Source organism: Phalaenopsis equestris, unplaced genomic scaffold (assembly GCF_001263595.1).
Source record: "Phalaenopsis equestris unplaced genomic scaffold, ASM126359v1 Scaffold000228, whole genome shotgun sequence".
NCBI lineage: Eukaryota > Viridiplantae > Streptophyta > Magnoliopsida > Asparagales > Orchidaceae > Phalaenopsis > Phalaenopsis equestris.
Window position 1 is genome coordinate 42123 of NW_018164670.1, and position 18999 is coordinate 61121.

The window sequence follows — 18999 nt, forward strand, 5'->3', positions numbered from 1 at the left end:
GAGACCAGTAGGATGCAGGTGGTTATTTACAATCAAATGTAAGGCAGACGGAAGCATAGATCGGTTAAAAGCCCGACTGGTTGCCAAAGGCTATACCCAGTCATACGGAATTGACTACCAAGAGACATTTGCCCCAGTAGCCAAACTGAACTCCATTAGAATCCTACTCTCCATTGCAGCAAACCGAGACTGGCCCCTTATGCAACTTGATGTCAAAAATGCATTCCTTAATGGAGATCTTGAAGAGGATGTATACATGGATTTACCGCCTGGTCTTGAAGAGTCCTTCCCTAGTGGCAAAGTATGCAAGCTCCAGAAATCTCTGTATGGTCTCAAACAATCTCCTCGTGCTTGGTTTGCAAAATTCACCAATTCAGTAATCAAGTGCGGTTATACTCAAAGCCAGACTGATCATACAATGTTCACAAAAAGATCTGAGAAGAAGATTGCTGTTCTTATTGTGTATGTTGATGACATCATTCTTACCGGTGATCATATTGAAGAATTGACAAAGCTGAAGAAGTTTTTAGCCCATGAATTCGAAATCAAGGACCTCGGAGACTTGAAGTTCTTCTTGGGAATGGAAGTTGCAAGATCCAAAATGGGGATAGCCGTAACTCAAAGGAAGTACACATTGGACCTATTGAAAGAAACTGGTATGCTTGGATGCAAACCAATAGACACTCCAATAGACCCGTATAAAAAGATTGGAATGGAGAATGATAGTTTACCTGTCGACAAAGGACGATATCAGAGGCTTGTTGGAAGACTTATTTACTTATCTCACACCAGACCAGACATAAGTTTTTCAGTAAGTATAGTAAGTCAATTCATGAACTGTCCTACTGAGGAACATATGGGAGCTGTCAACCGTATCTTAAGATACTTAAAGATGACACCTGGGAAAGGATTATTATTCAAAAGGAATGATAGTCAAAAGGTAGAAGTATTTACTGATGCAGACTGGGCAGGAGATATATCCACCCGACGATCAACCTCTGGGTATTGCGCGTATGTATGCGGCAATCTAGTGACATGGAGAAGTAAGAAGCAATCGGTGGTCTCTCGGAGTAGCGCAGAAGCAGAATACAGAGCACTGGCACTTGGAATCTGTGAAGGAATGTGGATCAAAAGATTTCTCAAAGAGCTTGGAATTATGGGAGAAAATTCTATCAAGATGTTCTGTGACAATCAAGCTGCAATAAGTATCGCAAAGAATCCTGTTCATCATGACCGAACGAAACACATTGAGATTGATCGGAACTTCATTTCAGAGAAGGTGGACAATGGAATCATTGAATTGGTCTATACTCCTTCTAGAGACCAAACCGCAGACATTCTCACCAAGGCTCTCCCTAAGTCCAGTTTTGATGAGCTAACCAACAAGTTGGGCATGTACAATCTGTACAACCCATCTTGAGGGGGAGTGTGGAATTACGCTCATTATTATTTACTTTAATGTTATTTAGTACTTGCTATATTTTGTGATAGTATAAAAATAGTAATTCTTAATTATAGGTATTTATGTTTATTCTATAATTATAGGAATTACTTAATTGTAGGAAGATTTCTTTCCTTGTTTTATTTCTTGTAAACGCCTATTTATAGGTGAATTATCTATGTATTCATTGAGAAGAAAGTTATTCAAAAAATTCACATCTATGTATGCAGTAAGCCATATTTTTAGGAAGTTTTGGAAACTAAGGATGTGTTTGTGGGGACGAGGGGGTATGCAGCGAGGCAGTGAACCGCACCTTTTTTTTTCACGTTTGGGGTGGCGGTGCCTCCGCCGCTTCCAGTGGTTTGGTGCAAACGGGGATAGCGGCCTATATGCCACGGCCCAGCTTCATCGACGCTGCTTTTACCCCTGTGCCCCTCCCTAAGTACAATAACCTCGCGCACTCTCCAGCTTCTACCCTCGTATCAACTCCGTCTCTCATTGCTTCGTGTCCGCAGAAACCCTAGTTGGTTGTCAAAGACACCACAAGCTTCAACTGCTGCTCGTCGCTTTACCGTCCTCTCTCCCATGGCATCTGCTTTCAAGCCTGAAGAGGCTAGGTTTCCCGCCACTCTCCGGCCTCCGGTTCCCCCCATTTCGAAGGTGACGCGAGATTTCTTCTTGATTTGATTTAATGACACAGAATTAGAACATATGTTTCAGGTTGGTGATCTTCTGTTGATTTTGGTTGTAGTTTAAGATTGCCCTGTGCCAGTTGTCAGTGACGGCAGATAAGGCCAGGAACATTGTGCATGCTCGCAGAGCGATCGAGGAGGCTGCTTCAAAGGGGGCTTAGCTCGTTCTTTTGCCTGTGAGCTATGCCTTGCATTTTGGTTTTGTTCATTTATTTTGTTTTCCTATATGGATATTGGATTGATTGCGACCTATTGAGAATCCCTATATTGGAGTGGTGTATTGTTTTTCGTTGTCTTGTTGATGTTTAATTGATGAGATAGATTCCTGTGGTTTATGTTTTCGAAGGTTGTTTAGTCTGTTTTATGATTATGAGGTTGTTGTGTGTTGGAGATATTGCTACATAGTGGTAAAGGATGCGGTCTTAGCTCAAGAATGCCCACAACGATAACCAATAAAAGAGAGATTTTTATGTGGGAAACCAAAACCATAAGGGTTAAGTCACAGGCCAATATCTGATTTCAAATTTTTATTGCAAAAAAAAATTTTTAGCACTTTTGGGGCTTACTCTTAAGTGAGTGGTGTATCAGAACTTTTTTGTTTTATTTAGAAATGAAATTTATGTCGAAGTTTCAAAAATGCGTTTGTTACAGTCTTTTTTTAAACAGTATTACCAACAGGGGCATCATGGTCATTGTTTTCAGAAACAGCAGCCCCACCACTATTTTCACAGCTACACCAAACAGGCAGTTGGTTTCCTGCAACTGCTTCTCCGCAACAGTTTCCTAAGGTTGCAGACCCTAAGTGCTTGCATTTGCAGCTTTCAATGTTCTATGATATATGAGAACAATTGTTTTTTATTTTCTTGAGGTCTATGGTTAGTCATATGACATTAATAATTCTTTTGAATTGGCTTAATGTTGTTTTTCTTTTCGACATATAAAAATTAAATAATAAACGCTTAAAGTCAATCAAGATATCCTGGTCCTCTTATTTCTCGAACTGAGAGATCAGTGAATCAAGATCCTAATGCATATAGATAATATGGTTCAATGGGAGCAAGAATTTACAGGAACAATTGGAACATTTTGTTTCTAAATAGAAGAATCATTTTCAAGTAGTACAAGTAGTATTCGATCAATTATGTATTCATCCTTCTTTATGCATTTTTTATGTTGACTCGAAGCCCTTGATTTTTTTAATGGCTCTATGTCACATATAGTATAATTTCTCGATTAAACATTAAATATTGCATTCTAAGAAAATATGAGTTCAAATATTTAAAACATTTTTAGAGTTTTATACTTTAACTGAGGTATTCAACATTCTAATTATACGTCAAGATGATAAGGTAGCTATGGGAAAAGATTTTATAGGTGTCCCAGAAATAGAACACATGCACAACAACAAGCATTTATCCCAATCAAGTGGCGTCGGATACATGAATCATTTTTCTCCAATGAGTCTTATTGAGTGTCATTTAATTCTAATACATTAAGATCATTTTTTATTATGCCCAAGTCTTTTTAGGCCCATCACTGAATTTCTTTAACATAAGTCAAATCTAAAACAACAACTCTCCTAACCGGATTATAAGATGATCGGAATTTAATGTGACCCAACCATCTAAGGCGACTCTCTCTGATCTTATCTGCCACTAGAGTTACACCAACCCTTTCACGGATAGTTTCAATTCTCATTTTGTTTCTAAGTGTCAAGCTACTCATCCACCTAAACATTCTCATCTCAGCAACACTTAACTTTGTTTTATGTCTGTCTTTTAAAAGCGAACATTCTACCATACAACAATGCAGGTCTCATCACCATCTTAATTTTTCTTTTAAGTCTAAGCAGAATTTTTCTATCACATAATAGGCTTGAAGAATTCCTCCACTTCAACCAACCAACCTGAATTTTACTAATAACATCCCCATCTATATCACCATAACTTTGAACAATAGACCCGAGATATCTAATATGTTCACACCATTTAATGATGTGATCAGTCATAAGGTATTCAGTTTTAGATCTATTCAAATGAAGGCCTTTAGACTCCCATGTAGACCTCCATAATTCAACTTTTTCCTAAACACTTTCTCTAGTCTTATCCACAAGAAGGATATCATCAATGAAAAGCATAAACCAAGGACCATCCTCCTGTAAATGTCCAGCAAGAATATTCATAACTAAAGCAAAAAGATATGTGCTTAAATCAATCCGACTTCTGTTCGAACACAACAGCTCTACATACATTTCTTTAATGACTTGAATATAAGTCATATCAACACCTTTCTTTTCTAGAACTCTCCAAAGAATTTCTTTTAGAATTTTATCGTAAGATTTTTCAAAATCAACAAAAAAAATATGTAGATCCTCCTTACTCTCTTTGTATTTCTCCATCAAACCTCTCAATAAATGTTTAGCTTGTATGCTTCCATTGTCGATTTGTTGGACATAAATCCAAACTGATTATGAGAAATCATTGTATCACATCTTAACCTATGTTCAATTGCCCTCTCCCATAAATTTAAATTATGATACATCAACTTAATTCATTTCTCCTTTATTCTTAAAAACGGGGACGAAAATACTCTTTCTCCGCTCCTAGGGCATTTTTTGTAATTTAAAATTAATATTTAAAAATTTAGTAAACCAAGAAACTCTCAAATCTCATATAGATATTGTCATACTTCAATTGGGATATCATCGGGTCCTGCTGATTTTCCACCATTGGTTTTCTTTAAAATCACCTCAACTTCATTTTACTAATGTGACGATAAAAATAAAAAAATTTAAAATTTATTATTATTAATAATTTATTATTATTAATGATATTAAGATCACTATGGTCGATCATATTTTCAGAAACTTCAATAAAAATTTTATCAAAATATTTTTGGATATCTTCCTATAAGAGAAGCACTTTATGGTTTTCATATATAATACACTTGAGTTAATTCATCTTTTTTCCCTTTATTTGGCTAGTTTATACATATATTTTTCACCATCTTCAATATCTAATTTATTCTAAAGATCATTAAAAGCAGGCATATTATTATTCTACCACAAACTATTTTTACTTATGATTTTTTTTCCTTTTTCATTCTCCAAGTTCATCTTTTGGCACTTGTTTAATAGGGTTTATTACTTTATCCCACATAGATTCGGTTTCTTCATGAACATCCCAAATCTTGAAATTTTGAAGTTTACTCGTAAAAATAATTTTATTTGTCTTTTAAGAGCTCTTATCAAATTTTATGACAATATTTCATTATATTATTTATTTTACAACTATTCATCTTAAAATCAAGAACTAATAATTGAAGTTGAGTACTTAAATTTTCACTTAGAATGGTCTTACAATCTTTACATTCTCAATGGTCTCTTTTTCACATATAAGAGTAATCAATTTGTGTTTTTTTATATCCATTCTTATAAGAGCACTTATTAATTAATTTTTTTTCAATGGACTAATAATAGTAAAGAATTCACTTCAGTTGGTGATCATGTCTGGAGAGAAACTTTCGAAACGAAATTCTCCCGAAAACCTGATCGATTAGACATGATGGATAATGTTATAATAGGATTATTTGTTGTTGTTGTTGTAATCTTTATTATTGTGTTATTATTTTTTATATGATGTATTAAACTTAATGTAATATTTGAAATGGACTTCTGACTTCGTTTGAACTGTTGAAATTTACTTTTATTAGAATTACTACTAAAACTATAGACATATAGCGAACACATATCCAAATGTGCATTATAGTATTTTTTCTCGAAAATAGCTACAACATAACAAATCATCCAATCAAACATATTCTTTCACTATTAGCAGCTTTCTAACAGTATCTTCTATATGAAACAACTTAAAAACTTCTTCAAACAGTTGCAGTTGTTCTAAACGCACCCTAAGTTAAATAAATCAGCTCATATTGAACCTTCAACAATAACAATAACAACAAGTCTTGATCCCACTAAGTGGTCGACTACATGAATCCTTTCTATTGATTGTCATATATTCATTTAATTCTAATAAATTAATATCATTCTTTTCACGATATAATCAAGTCTTTCTAGGTCTAACTCTACCTTTATTAACATGGGTCGAATCTAAAACATCTACTTTCCTAACTGAATCATCAGATGGTCGACGTTTAATGTGACCAAACTATATAAGATACCTCTCTCTAATTTTGTCAGCCACTGGAGCTACACCAACCCTATCACAGATATATTCATTTCGCATTTTGTCTCTAAGTTTAAAGCAACTCATCCACCTAAGCATTCTCATCTCGGCAACACTAAACTTAGTTTAATGATTCTCTTTTAAAGGCCAACATTCAGTGCCATAGAGCATTGCAGGTCTCACCACCATCTTATAAAATGTTCCCCTTTCAGTCTTAGCGGTACCCGGTACCTTTCTATCACACAATAAGCCTGAAGCATTCCTCCACTTCAACCAACCAACTTGAATTCTACTAATAACATCTCCATCTGTATCACCATCACTATGAACAATATACCCGAGATATCTAAAACATTCACATCTTTTAATAATAGATCACTCATAGTTACAACTCTGACACTAGAGCTACCACTACTAAAATTGCATTTCATCTATTCAGTTTTAGTTCTCCTCAAACAATGGCCTTTAGACTCTAATGTAGACCTCTATAATTCAAAATTTTCCTGAGTTTTTCTTTAGTTTTGTCCAGAAGAAGGATATCATCAATAAAAAGCATACACCAAAGTATATCCTCCTGTAAATGTCCACTAAGAGCATCCATAACTAAAGCAAAAAGATATGGGCTTAAAGCAGATCTCTGATGTAATAAAACTGAAATAGGAAAATATTTGGTCACCGAACACAAGTAACAACTCTAGTATACATATCTTTAATGGCTTGAATATAAGTCATATCAACACCTTTCTTTTCTAGAACTCCCCAAAGGAAATCTCTTGGAATCTTATCGTAAGCTTTTTCTAAATCAATAAAAATCATATGCAAATCCTCCTTATTCTCTCGTACTTCTCCATTAAACCTCTCAAGAAGTGTATAGTTTCCATAGTAGACATGCTCAGTATAAATCCAAATTGATTAGGAGAAATCTTTGTAAAACATCTTAACCGATGTTCAATTAACCTTTCCCATAATTTTGAAGTTTGACACATCAACTTGATTCCTCTATAATTTGCACACTCCTATGCATTCCCTTTATTCTTAAAAATAGGGTCCAAAATACTCTTCCTTCACTCACGCATCTTTTTAGTTTTTAAAATATTATTAAAGAGTTTAATAAGACAAAAAACTCAAAATGAACCTTGTGAATCTAAAGTTACAAAAATAGGAACAAAATTGAGCATTCAAGTGTCTTGCAAATTGCATTTAATTAAATGAAACCAAACATGAAATTGGACTTTAAATAATCTTATAGAGTACTTAAAGAATTACTCGAAAGTGATGGGCAGAACTACCTTACACTTGAATTTATCATAACACAAGAAACTGAACTTGAAATTAAACAAAAATGAATTAAATGGTCCTTCTACTGGCAAGAAAAAAAAATTGCTTGTAATGTCTACTCAAATAAAATAAGTCATGTGTGGACAAAGCCCTCCTCTTTAAGAAATTAATGACAGATAAAAAAGTATCTAATCTACAAGCAAGCCACCAGATCTACAACACATATATACATTCAAACAAAATGTGTTTAATGAAAAATCCAAAATGAAGCTTTACCCGCATTAAAATATTCATGTAAATAATAAAATTTAGAAAATTTCAAGTATTATAGGTGCTTCAAGCGGGACTCTTTAACTCAAACATATCATCTCAATAGGCATGAAAGTTATCGCGAAAGGCGTCTAAGTTCTCTAAATTATACTCAAGTCTTTGAAATTTAAACATGTCTACAATTGCTCTGACCAACACACTGAAAACTCAAATATACTATTTAAAAAATGTTGCAGGGGGCAAAAAGCTTTAAACTTAAATTACTCTAGCTTCAAGAAGAATGTAAATCTTTTGAAAGACTTATTATTTTCAAAATACGAACTCTTTTTTTAAATAAAACTCAAACCCATCGAGTCGTGCGCTTTCGAGCAGATTGCCTTGTCCATAGGGCATCATAAATCCCACTTAATAAGTTTGTTCCTATCTACGGAGATTAAAATTGAAAAACTTGAAGCATAAGATAAACACATGCACGATAAGCTTAAAATGACAAAATGTTTACATTTGGTCAAAGTATTATTTATAGAAAATTTATTTTAAATCTATAAGAAAAAATTATGATGTTATATTCACAAGCCTAAGAATCTACAAATGGAAGTAAAGTTGACAAGTTCTATAACGTGAAGAATGTCAAGCTAATTTAACCTATCTGCAAGATCACAGACATGATTCTCTATGAACAAAGTAGAGTTGGCATAATCTGTAATATAAAGAATTAAGAATGTCAATGCAAAACCAATAATGCATATTACAAATCTGATTCTCTGCAAGTAAGAGATATAGTTGACAATGTTCAAATCAATCTATCAAATACTCCTATAATGAGCATGTTCATTGCACATTATAACTAAATTGGTTCCCTTCTAAAATTAAAGTATTCAAATTACAAATCCAAATAATATAATGTTTACCCAAATGATGATTGTGTTGAAAGCAAACCTCGGCCATAGGGGGTTATATTTTTAAAATGCTCCCAACCTTCACACACACACATAATTTATAGATGATGATAAATCTAATATTAAAATAGCCTCAGAAAGAGAGTCAATGTCTTATATAATTATATGCTAATAATCACTCTTAAAAGTTCTCAAGCCAATAAGGATATGGCTCGTGTCCTCCATCCACATAATTTTCTCCCACAATAGCACTATAAAAAATGGTTATGACTAGAGCCCTCTTACGAAGTGATTTGTTACTCAACGGCACCATCATATTACGTGGCGACTATAGCCCGTATATTCCCTAATAGCTTTATTCATTTAGCTATGAATTTATAATATATTTAATAAGGTAGGAAACCCTCTATCAGCTATGATTGACTTAAAGGTTCCTTTTAAACAAACATCTACCCTAAGTCTACAAAATCTACTTGAACGATGCAACCCATGTATAACAACAAAGATCTTTTGATCAAGTAGGATGAACTATCTCATCCTAAGTAGATTAGAGTCCATGATAACTCAAGACGACAAAATCATAGATCTTGAGTAGGTTCATCATCATTACACACACCTTCCGCTTTAAAGCTAATTGTGATAAATTTTCTTAATCTATAATTCAACTGCTGCTACTACACACTAAGCAATTAACATCCACACTACATGTCTTATGTTAATGTTCTCTTTAGTTATCAGGATAAATAATTAACCATAAAGGCTAGCACCTACGGGAAATCATCTCAAACCAAATCCTAAAATGCATGCAATGTGTTGTCTTATTCGCAATCCAATCTGCTTTCTAAGAATTTGACCCATAATACAATAAAAACATCCTAGTGAGAGGCCAGTGCACAAATTTTTAGTGCATAAACAGAAAAATCGTAAGATATATATACGAGCAGCTATAGAATTTTGTGGGAGTAACAACATAGTATGGGTTTGCGAGGCCAAGTGGGAGACATAAAGTCATGTGGGGTTGAAAGGGAGGGAGAGGGGGAGGAGGGAGGGTATGGGGTGGTTTTATGTCAAGCTTCAACTTAAATAACATAATGATCATACAAAATGAGCTAGCACATAAAACTGCAGAAAAAAGGTCTTTCAGCTTTTATTGGAACTAATTTCAGAGGATACATAGAGTCAATCAGTGCTTGCAAATTAAAGCATATGGCAAAGATCTCAAATATAATCAGAAATTATTTACTATATGGTTAAGGTGATTCCTGAGTTCCTTAAATAAGAACACTAAGGCATACGGTTGAAAAGTAGGTAGACTAAAATAGTTAATAAGACTTTCAATCAAGAACATTACAGTTGGAAAGCAAAATGCCCTTCCTTTGAGGCCTAACAAGGTATGAAAGACAAAGAAATGGAAAAAGCAAGATGTTTGTATTGTATTGAGTACCGTCATCAATGTAGATATATATACAAACAAAAATTCCAAAAGATTATAATTCAGGAATTGCTGGTGGGTGACAACTGTTAGTAGCCTTCTAATTGGCAAATTAAAAAGGTGCCGGTAGGAGTGAAATCCCATTAAGGAATTAAATTCTTACAAAAAGAAGGTTTAGTGATGTTCAGTATGAAAGCAATCGCAAATAAAAAAAAAATCTGGTAGTGTTAATAAAAATTGGATCAAAAGGCAAAAAAATAAATACACATTTTATGCACTGCAAGTTTGTGGTGGATGGAACTATATTTTTATGATTTCTCACACATGCAATAATTTACAATCACCTATTGGGAAAAGTGGTTCCACAGTAAACAATACTAATATCTTAGGAAGAGAAATAAAGATGGGTCTGATAAGAAACAACCATGCCACTGACAAAGCCCATCAATCAATATATTTAAGTATTTTATTAATTCAATTGCAGTACTTCTACTGGAGCATACAAACTGATCAGAATAGTTGAAAAAGAACAAAGATGGTAAATTCAGAGCTAAACTTGCACTACTTCACAATCTAAAGAACTTATTTGGACGAACCTGTTCCTATCTATCCAGTGAGACTGACAAGATCAATACAGCTAAATACAGACAAAACAAATAATTAGTCATAAAAATAAGAAAATTTTGAAAATTAAATTAAAGATGACATCTAATCTTCTCTTGCATTCTCTTAAGAAGCACTTGACGTGAAACTATAGCATAAATATGAAAAAAAACAAAATTTGTGGCAGATTGAAACACAAGTGCTATCATATAAACATACCTTTGTAAAAATCAATTTGAATATAAAACAGTATTCAAAATAAATATCTCAAATCTTCCAAGCCTATGAACTAAACTTAAAGTAATTAATAGGAAATTATATGCCTGTTTTCCAGATATTCTACAAATGTATGATACCTTAGAAGCATGCAGAGAAAAAAAAAACATACTTTACGTATTTGGCTATTTTGCAAGTCTACATAGGCATCAGAGACTTGTAAAGGGGTTTTCTTCGATGAAGATGATGAAGCTGTGGTTTGTTGGGCAGAATGTGCTGATGTCGAACTATTTTTGTAAGATGGACTTATTTGTTGAGATCCAACTCTGCTTTTGATTAAGGCCAATACATCACCTTTCAAGAGAGTGCCCCGAGGACCCGATGCCTTCAAAGAAGATACATCTATTCCATGCTCTGCAATGAGCAACTTCGCTGCAGGGCTAAATCTGCTGATATTTCTTTGATGAACAGGGTTATCATCCTGTTCATTAGATTCCACATGCTGGACTGGTTTTTCCTCTCTAGCCTTAACAACACCACTTAGTGCATCTGCAGATATATCTTTAATTTCATCTAGATCTTCAACCTAGAAAACGAGCCCAACAACAGTGATCAACAAAGAAAATGAAATGAATTTATAGATGAGCAAGGTAGGATAAATAATACCGCAAGAAATCAATTTATTATGAAATTATACCGTTATTGCAATGGGTTGCCCAACACGGACATCCTTAGAGCCTTCAGGAGTTATTATCTTTGCCAAGTAGCTGCACGGGTAATACAAGACAATTAAACTGAAGTCCAATAACAAAAGAATTTAATAGAATATGAATGCTTGGCATCTAAGTAAAGTTAATAGCGGAAAAAAAAACAGTCAGATTCAACATCCAGTAAATCAAAACCACTAATTTGTTTCAAGGCACCATGAGCCGAAAATCAAATTTTAGCCACTATGAGTCCCAAAATCATTGTAAAGTCCTTCCACATGTACCCAGCAGATCATCACTGAAGGATAATTTCTGTTTGCATATGGGCATTCAAATCACCCACCTCAGGTTCAGTAATCATCATCCATAGTACATACCATCCCACAAAAATTAGATGAATGGTTCCTGCTCACAAGTTCATTAATCCTATTAATTTAACTAGACAATCCTTTCCATGTCTTTTTTGGACAAAACTATGTCTCACAACCTCAAGGGCCAGTTGAGTTGAAGCGAGGAAAAACAATAGCTTTTCATTCAAAACAAGAAAAGGTACTTGCATTCTTCAAAAGATATTCTAAATGCAAAAAAGCTACACGACTTTTGAGGAATATTTCAAGTGATATATTAGGATTATCAAATGCAAATCTATCTTCAAATGGCTGTTAAATTTGAAGACAACTTGACATTAAAAAGATTCAATAATTAGGAAAAGTAGACAGGTTGGAGGCCACCAATTTAGTTAAGGATCATGATCATCTATGACTTCATAAATTGGGGGGAGATGATGTCCTTCAAGGATATACAAGCTAGTATAAATGATATTGCTTGCAAATGGTGCAATGCTAAACTTTGGGGATTCGAACGGATGGGTGAAACTGCCTCTAAGTCCAAAGGATGGTGTTACATTAGTACCAAGCACTAAGGTCTCGATTGGTGCGGTTTCCAAAATGCGGTGCGGTTTGAACTGTGTCGATATGATGGTTTTGTACGCTCGATTTTCGGCATTTTTCAGAAAGAAGGGTCCCCTTCAAGCCCCTAAGATTTTTTCTTGTTGTCTTGGTTCCGAGCTCACTTTTCTTCTAGTTTTTTCTTTGTTGCAATCTCTCAACCAACCCCACTTGGATAGGGTAAATTATTTCAAACAGTGTTTTGAGTTGTTTTAGTTGTCAGAGTTGTTTGGGTTGTCATCTTTTAGCTTTATTTTTGCCTCATTAATCTAAGTTGTTACGATTGCCAAAGTTTGGCCTTAATTTCATCCCACATTATTATGAGTTGTTTCGGTTGTCAAATTTGTTTGGGTCATTCAGGTTTTTATCATGATGTCCTTGCATAGAAATGTTTTTTTTTTGTAATTTGATGATTGTTGTGGAGATAGTTGTTTTCAGATGTGGAGGATGTTGTGTTTGGTCTCTCCATTTGGCTTGACTGCTCTGATATTTTTTTCCTTCTTCACGAAAAATAACAAGAATCCGAGTTTTGTTGTGGAGGTTGGTGTGTTTGGACATGGAGCAATCTATTTTTGTCGAGGCATTTCTTGGCATGAATCTTGTGGAGGTTGTCGTTTTCAGATATGAAATAATCCTAGTTTTGTCGGAGCATGTCATGGCATGAGTGTTGTGTAGGTTGTTGTGTTTGGATGTAATCCTAATTCTGCTCATGAAATTAGTGAACTGATGTGTTGCTTCCATTGAGTATAACTTATACGAGAATATGTATGTTCATTATTGCATAAGTTATTCATACATCAATCCTGAAAAGCAGCATTAATTCCATAGATTCATTAACTATTGCATTGAGTATTGCATAGGTCAGTGGTACTTGATGTGAAGCTATGTATTTCATTGAATTGCTTTAATATAATTTATACTTGCATGAAGTATTGCATGGGTTAATATAATTTGATGTGAACCTAAGCAATTTTAAAGAGCATTTTCATTAAAGTATTTTCTGATAGTAGGATAAATTACTTGTGTTGCTTTCATAGAATGTTGGTTATAAGGGCACCCATTCTGAACTTCTAATCTGAGCCCTTGGTTTTGATTCATTTTCATCTCGAAATTTTATTTATAAATCTTCCTTTTCATGAATGCTTACATTCCACCATTCACATACATACAACAAAAAGGTTATTAGTAGTAAGAGTGTAACTATGAATGTTAAAGTATTAGATATGTGAATTCATGTGAATTATGTGGTATGTAAATTCCCCTAATTACTTATGTGAGAATCACTTAATTACTTATATAATCAATTGAGCAAATTATGCTCAAAGATCTATCATTTATCATTTCTTGTTGAACTATAGGACTCCTGAAATTTTTATATAATTTTGAAGTATGTTTATTTTCAGGTTATTTTTAAGTCATTTCTAATGGAGAATCCAAGAAAGTTCGGAGTAAGTGTCACTTGAGAACATAATGTGAAATTGATTTTTTGATATCTATGTTTGAAAGAGGTCAAATTAAGGGGTCGAACAAAAATTCACTTCAATAAAGATAGTTGGCATAATATTACATTTTATTTTTTTATATTAGAAAATTTCATAAATTTCAAGATCAATAAACTTTTGAGTGATAAGAGGACTGCATCGGAGCGATTGATGACACGCATGTAAATGCTTGTGTCCCTAATAATAAGAAGGCGGCATATATTAGGCATTGTGGCTCACCCACACAAACTGTAATGGCAGCACATGACTTCAACATGTGCTTCACTTTAGTGATAGCTGGCTATGAAGAAAGTGCACACGATAGCCGTATTTTCAAATTTATCGTATGATCACTTCAATATAGTTTTTCCATGAAGCCTCTAGGTTAGTCACCTTTACATATTTTTATTCATTTTACAGTCTCCTACAAACTCAATTTACCAATCTTTTATTTGAAAAATATTAACTTATGGATGTTGGATATCCTATGAAATAAGGCTTTTTGGTGACGTATCATGATACAAAATATCATTTGCATGACTTAGAAAGGAGCAGACAAGTGATTCAAGGGAAGAAAGATATGTTCAATAAGCGATACTAATAGTTGCACCGGATCATTTAATGAGAATTTGAAGTCTGGAAGAAAAAGAGGGTTATTATAAAAGATAGTTCAACTTACTTATTCCGAAAGCATGTTAAAATAGTTGTGGCGACAATGAAGCGCCATAATTTCATACACCACCTTCACATCAAGATGTCGAATTTGATATTTTAAACAAAGATCAATCATATACCAAAGTTAACCCAAATCGCAACGGAATGAATATTATTGTTGAAAATTCAAAGGGAATTACAACAAAGGTACTTAAAACAGAAATAAAGCAACAAAAAAATGCAGCCGACTCTCTAAAGTGAGGACAAGAATGGTGGACGGTGGCTTGGCAGCAAGCACGCAAGTGGGTGGAGGTGCGACGGCAAACACTGAGTGGTTGAATGTAGGATTGCGGCAATCAACAAGAGGTTTGGAGGGGGATTTGTGGAAACAGCAGGAAGATAGGCAGTTAGAGTAGCCTGGATGGCGGCAGGTAGATGGACAACAAGCAACAGGAAGTCGGGAACAGAGTTTGCGTCAACCAACAAAAAGTTTGGGGGGATTCTGCGGCACGACAAGAAGGGTATCAGAGGCTCACAACAACAAGTTAGCAGGCAAAGGTGGTTATGGCAGTAGATTGGGAGGTAGATGGTTTACGGCAGGAAAGCAGGGGAAGGGTTGTAGGTTGGTAACGACAAAGAGGAGAGTTTGGGGGCTGCAACAGACAACAAAACTGTTGTCTTTGGGCGAACTACTACGATGACGGTGACGACGGGAGCGTGATTGCAAAGGATGGGTAAGTTGAGCATAATCACAAACTCGGAATAAAATACAGCAAGATTACCACTCGTCCTCGGATACAGCTCTAAGAGAGAAAATTGGGGGTGCTCATAGCTGTTCTGATAGAAAAATACAACAAAACTAACCCTAAACAAAGAAAAGAACATAATTATAATAATAGACAGCTAGGAGATGTGGAGCCACTCATGTTGGACGGCAGCCCTAATCCCGTGCCAGCCACCCTCCCTCTCTATGTCTGAACCAATTCAACCTTCTAAAGGTTGCTTGGTTTGATGAGGGGATGGAAAGCTTCGCAAAAGTCTCCCAAGATTGGGTGAGCTTCCACCCCATTCGTCGAAGCTTCTGTTTGCACGTTTTTGGTGATGGAGCTATTGTAACCTCCCGGGGCTACAAGCTCATCGACCGCGGTAAAAAAGGGCCTGAATTTGACCAACGCGGTATAGAAGTTTTTCCGCACTGACAGTATTGATCATACTTGGAAAGAGATGGTTGTGGTTCTAATACCCAAACCTCTTATAAGGTTGAGGCGAGGATTCTTGTTGGGAGGCTCAAGGGGATTCTTCCCTCCATCGTCGAGGAGCAAGGGGCCTTCGCCCCTACGCGGTCCATTTCTAATCATTGCTTACTTGCACAGAAGATCGTGAACAAATTCCAGAATTCGATTGCCACCACGGGGCTTATGGCACTTACAAGCTGATATGGAACAAGTGTATGATAAGATGAGTTGGGCCACTTCAAAGCAAATTCTTAATCGTATGGGCTTTCCGAGGAAGTTTTGTGAGTGGTTTATGAGTTGTAATGAATATCTTACTTTCATTATTATGATCAATGGTTAACACGCGAAGTGGATCAAGGCGGAACGGGGATTTCAGCAAGGCTTCCCACTATCTCCATACCTTTTATTATTTGTTCTGAGTTATTGTCTCTTGCTTTATTCCGTCATAGGCAACATGCGGTAGGGCCACCGTGCAGAATGCTAAAGTGACACAGGATGTCATTCACGAATACTGTTGCTGAACGGGATAGCGGGTAAACAATGATAAATAAGCAATCTTCTTTAGCAAACCTACCCCAAGACGGAAGCCAAGAAAAATTACCAGGTTGCTGCAGTTCAGAAGGGTTGAGAAAATGAAGTATTTGGGCAAACACTTGCCTTGCGCAAGCTCGTTAAAAATGATTTCGCTTGCTGCGTAATAGTGTTGAGAGGGTGCCAGCCTAGAAAAATCGTCATTTGTCGTTGGCTAGATGGGAAACCCTTATCCAAACATGTTTATTAACCAGGCCAATGTATTTATTAACCCATACCATTGTCCCAGTTGTGGCGTTGGAAGAGATTGAGATCAAATGAAGAAAGTTCTTGTGGATGGATACAGACCAACGTAGGGGGCTGCACTACATTAATTGGGAGAAAGTGCGCCAACCCAAAGCTCTTGGAGGTTTGGGCTTTCATTCAACCCATAGATGGAAGGGTCCATTGCAGGGACGTTTGGCATGGGCTTACTTAACCAAACCAGATAAACTGCTCCACAGGTGTCTCAAGAGCAGGTATGGCAAGGATCCCTGGAAGGAGTGCAATCAGCATGCAATCTCTGCCACATGGCATGTCATATGTGATGGAGCTGGGAGTCTCCAAAGAATTATTCAGTGGAAGATTGCAGATGGTTGGAAAGTCTCTATTCCGGAGCAGGCATGGGTGTTGGACAAGGCCATTGCAAAATCGCCAACCTTTGTGAATTCTAGTGCCTTGGAGAACTCAAATGTGTCAGCTCTAATAAGGGGTAACGGTTATGATATGGAAATACTGAAGCAATGTTTTAGTGAGAGTATGGTGGAGCAGATTCTTGAGATTCAAACAGCCCAGAAATGATAGGCCCAAACTTCTACAGTCCTCTGGTAAAACATTCACATCTCATGCATATGAGTCTCAGGTTTCAGAAAATGGAGCCAATTTTTGGGTGGCTTAGTAAAATTGGAATGCATCCGAGGGAAAGAAACTTTTGGTGGTGCCTTCTCCACCAAGTTGTGCCAACCAACTGCTGGGTAGCTTATCGAAGTCTTGTGGGTTGCAGAAAATGCCCATAGAGCTATGATGAGAAAAAACAACATATTAATGTTCCTTGTCGGGCCGTTGATGAGGTGATGCAGAACATAGGGAGGTGGGGCTACCCGCTCCCTTATTTGGTGTCTTTCGAAGAGGTCATCCAAAGGCTGATGAATAGTGCTCGAGCCAAGCTCCCACTTGCGCGTATTTAATGTCATGTTATTTATCAGTGTTGGAGAGCTCGGGAGCAAAATCCGGAGCACTATCGTACCTTTGCTAACCAAGACTCAAAAGGTCTGGAGAGCAAAATCCGAAGCACTATTGTACCTTTGCTTGTCTCTTTTCCATTAGACAAGTTAGTTTCCATTTTGTTCCTCGGGAGCTTAACAACGCTGTCTATTTTGTGCCCAAAGAACTATTTTATATAGTTTTTCTTTTGATATGATCCTTGAATCGTTGGAGCTTGTTGTCATCCTCCATTATGATAGAGCCACTTTTGCACAAGTCTGAGGACCCACATTTTGTTCTCTTTTGTATTCATTTTTATGTTTAATGCAATATGCACACCCTTCACAAATCCCGCTGATGAATCAAGATGAGATTCAAAATTTTTTTCTTGATTTCTTTCACACCAAATGGCATGGCATAGTTATCTCCTTTTGAGGCTAACCCAATTTTTCTATTACTAACCACTCCCTTGCCAAGTTCTCTCAGGTGTTGACTATCATTATCACTAATCAAGAAATCTGAGAAGCCATTATATCAATGGGCCCGAACCGTGCTCCAGGTATCGATGGCATCACGACCTCTTTTTATAAACATTTTTGGCCTATCATAATCAAAGAGGTTCTTGTGTTTTTTTTTTTTTTTATTTCTAGAACTATGCCACCCTCTTGGAACGAACCAGTGGTTATTCTAATTCCCAAAAAAAGATCATGCCTACTCTCCGAGTTTGTTCCATCCCATGAGACTTTGCAATGCTATTTAGAAAGTGGTGGCCAAGGTCCTCGTTAATCGATTCAAAAGCATTCTTCTGGAATTCATTTCGAAAGAACAGGGTGCGTTCGTACCCCGTCGATCCGTCTCTAGCCATTGCCTAATTGCTCAAAAAATGATAAATAAGTTTACCTACAGCAAAAATGGGCTTAAAAACCATCAAAATTGACGATGGAACAAGCCAATGATAAGATGGGTTGGTTCACTCTTAAAGGTGTGTGAGGCTTGGAGTTGTCCCGAAATGTTCAAAAAGTTTATTCAAATGTGTTGAGTGGCCCAGATTCACGCTGCTCATTAATGGTAAGTTATCTCTATGCATTAAGGCAAATTGTGGATTTCTCTAGCGGCGCCCATTATCCCCAAATCTTTTTATAATATGCTAGGAACTCCTCTCTATGGCTCTTTCCTAACAAATC

The 18999-nt window shown here is 35.9% G+C and overlaps 1 protein-coding gene across 6 annotated transcripts in view; it reads right to left on the reverse strand.

Moving 5' to 3' along the window:
- Positions 1-18999, reverse strand: part of LOC110023727 (dihydrolipoyllysine-residue acetyltransferase component 1 of pyruvate dehydrogenase complex, mitochondrial) — an 80047-nt gene that overhangs the window by 26382 nt on the left and 34666 nt on the right. For all 6 annotated transcript variants that reach the window (XM_020723276.1, XM_020723278.1, XM_020723277.1 and 3 more), the window contains 2 exons: positions 11716-11785; positions 11191-11604 (listed from right to left, as the gene is read on the reverse strand). In XM_020723276.1, coding sequence (XP_020578935.1) covers positions 11191-11604; positions 11716-11785 — 484 coding nt within the window. The remainder of the gene's footprint in view (positions 1-11190; positions 11605-11715; positions 11786-18999) is intronic.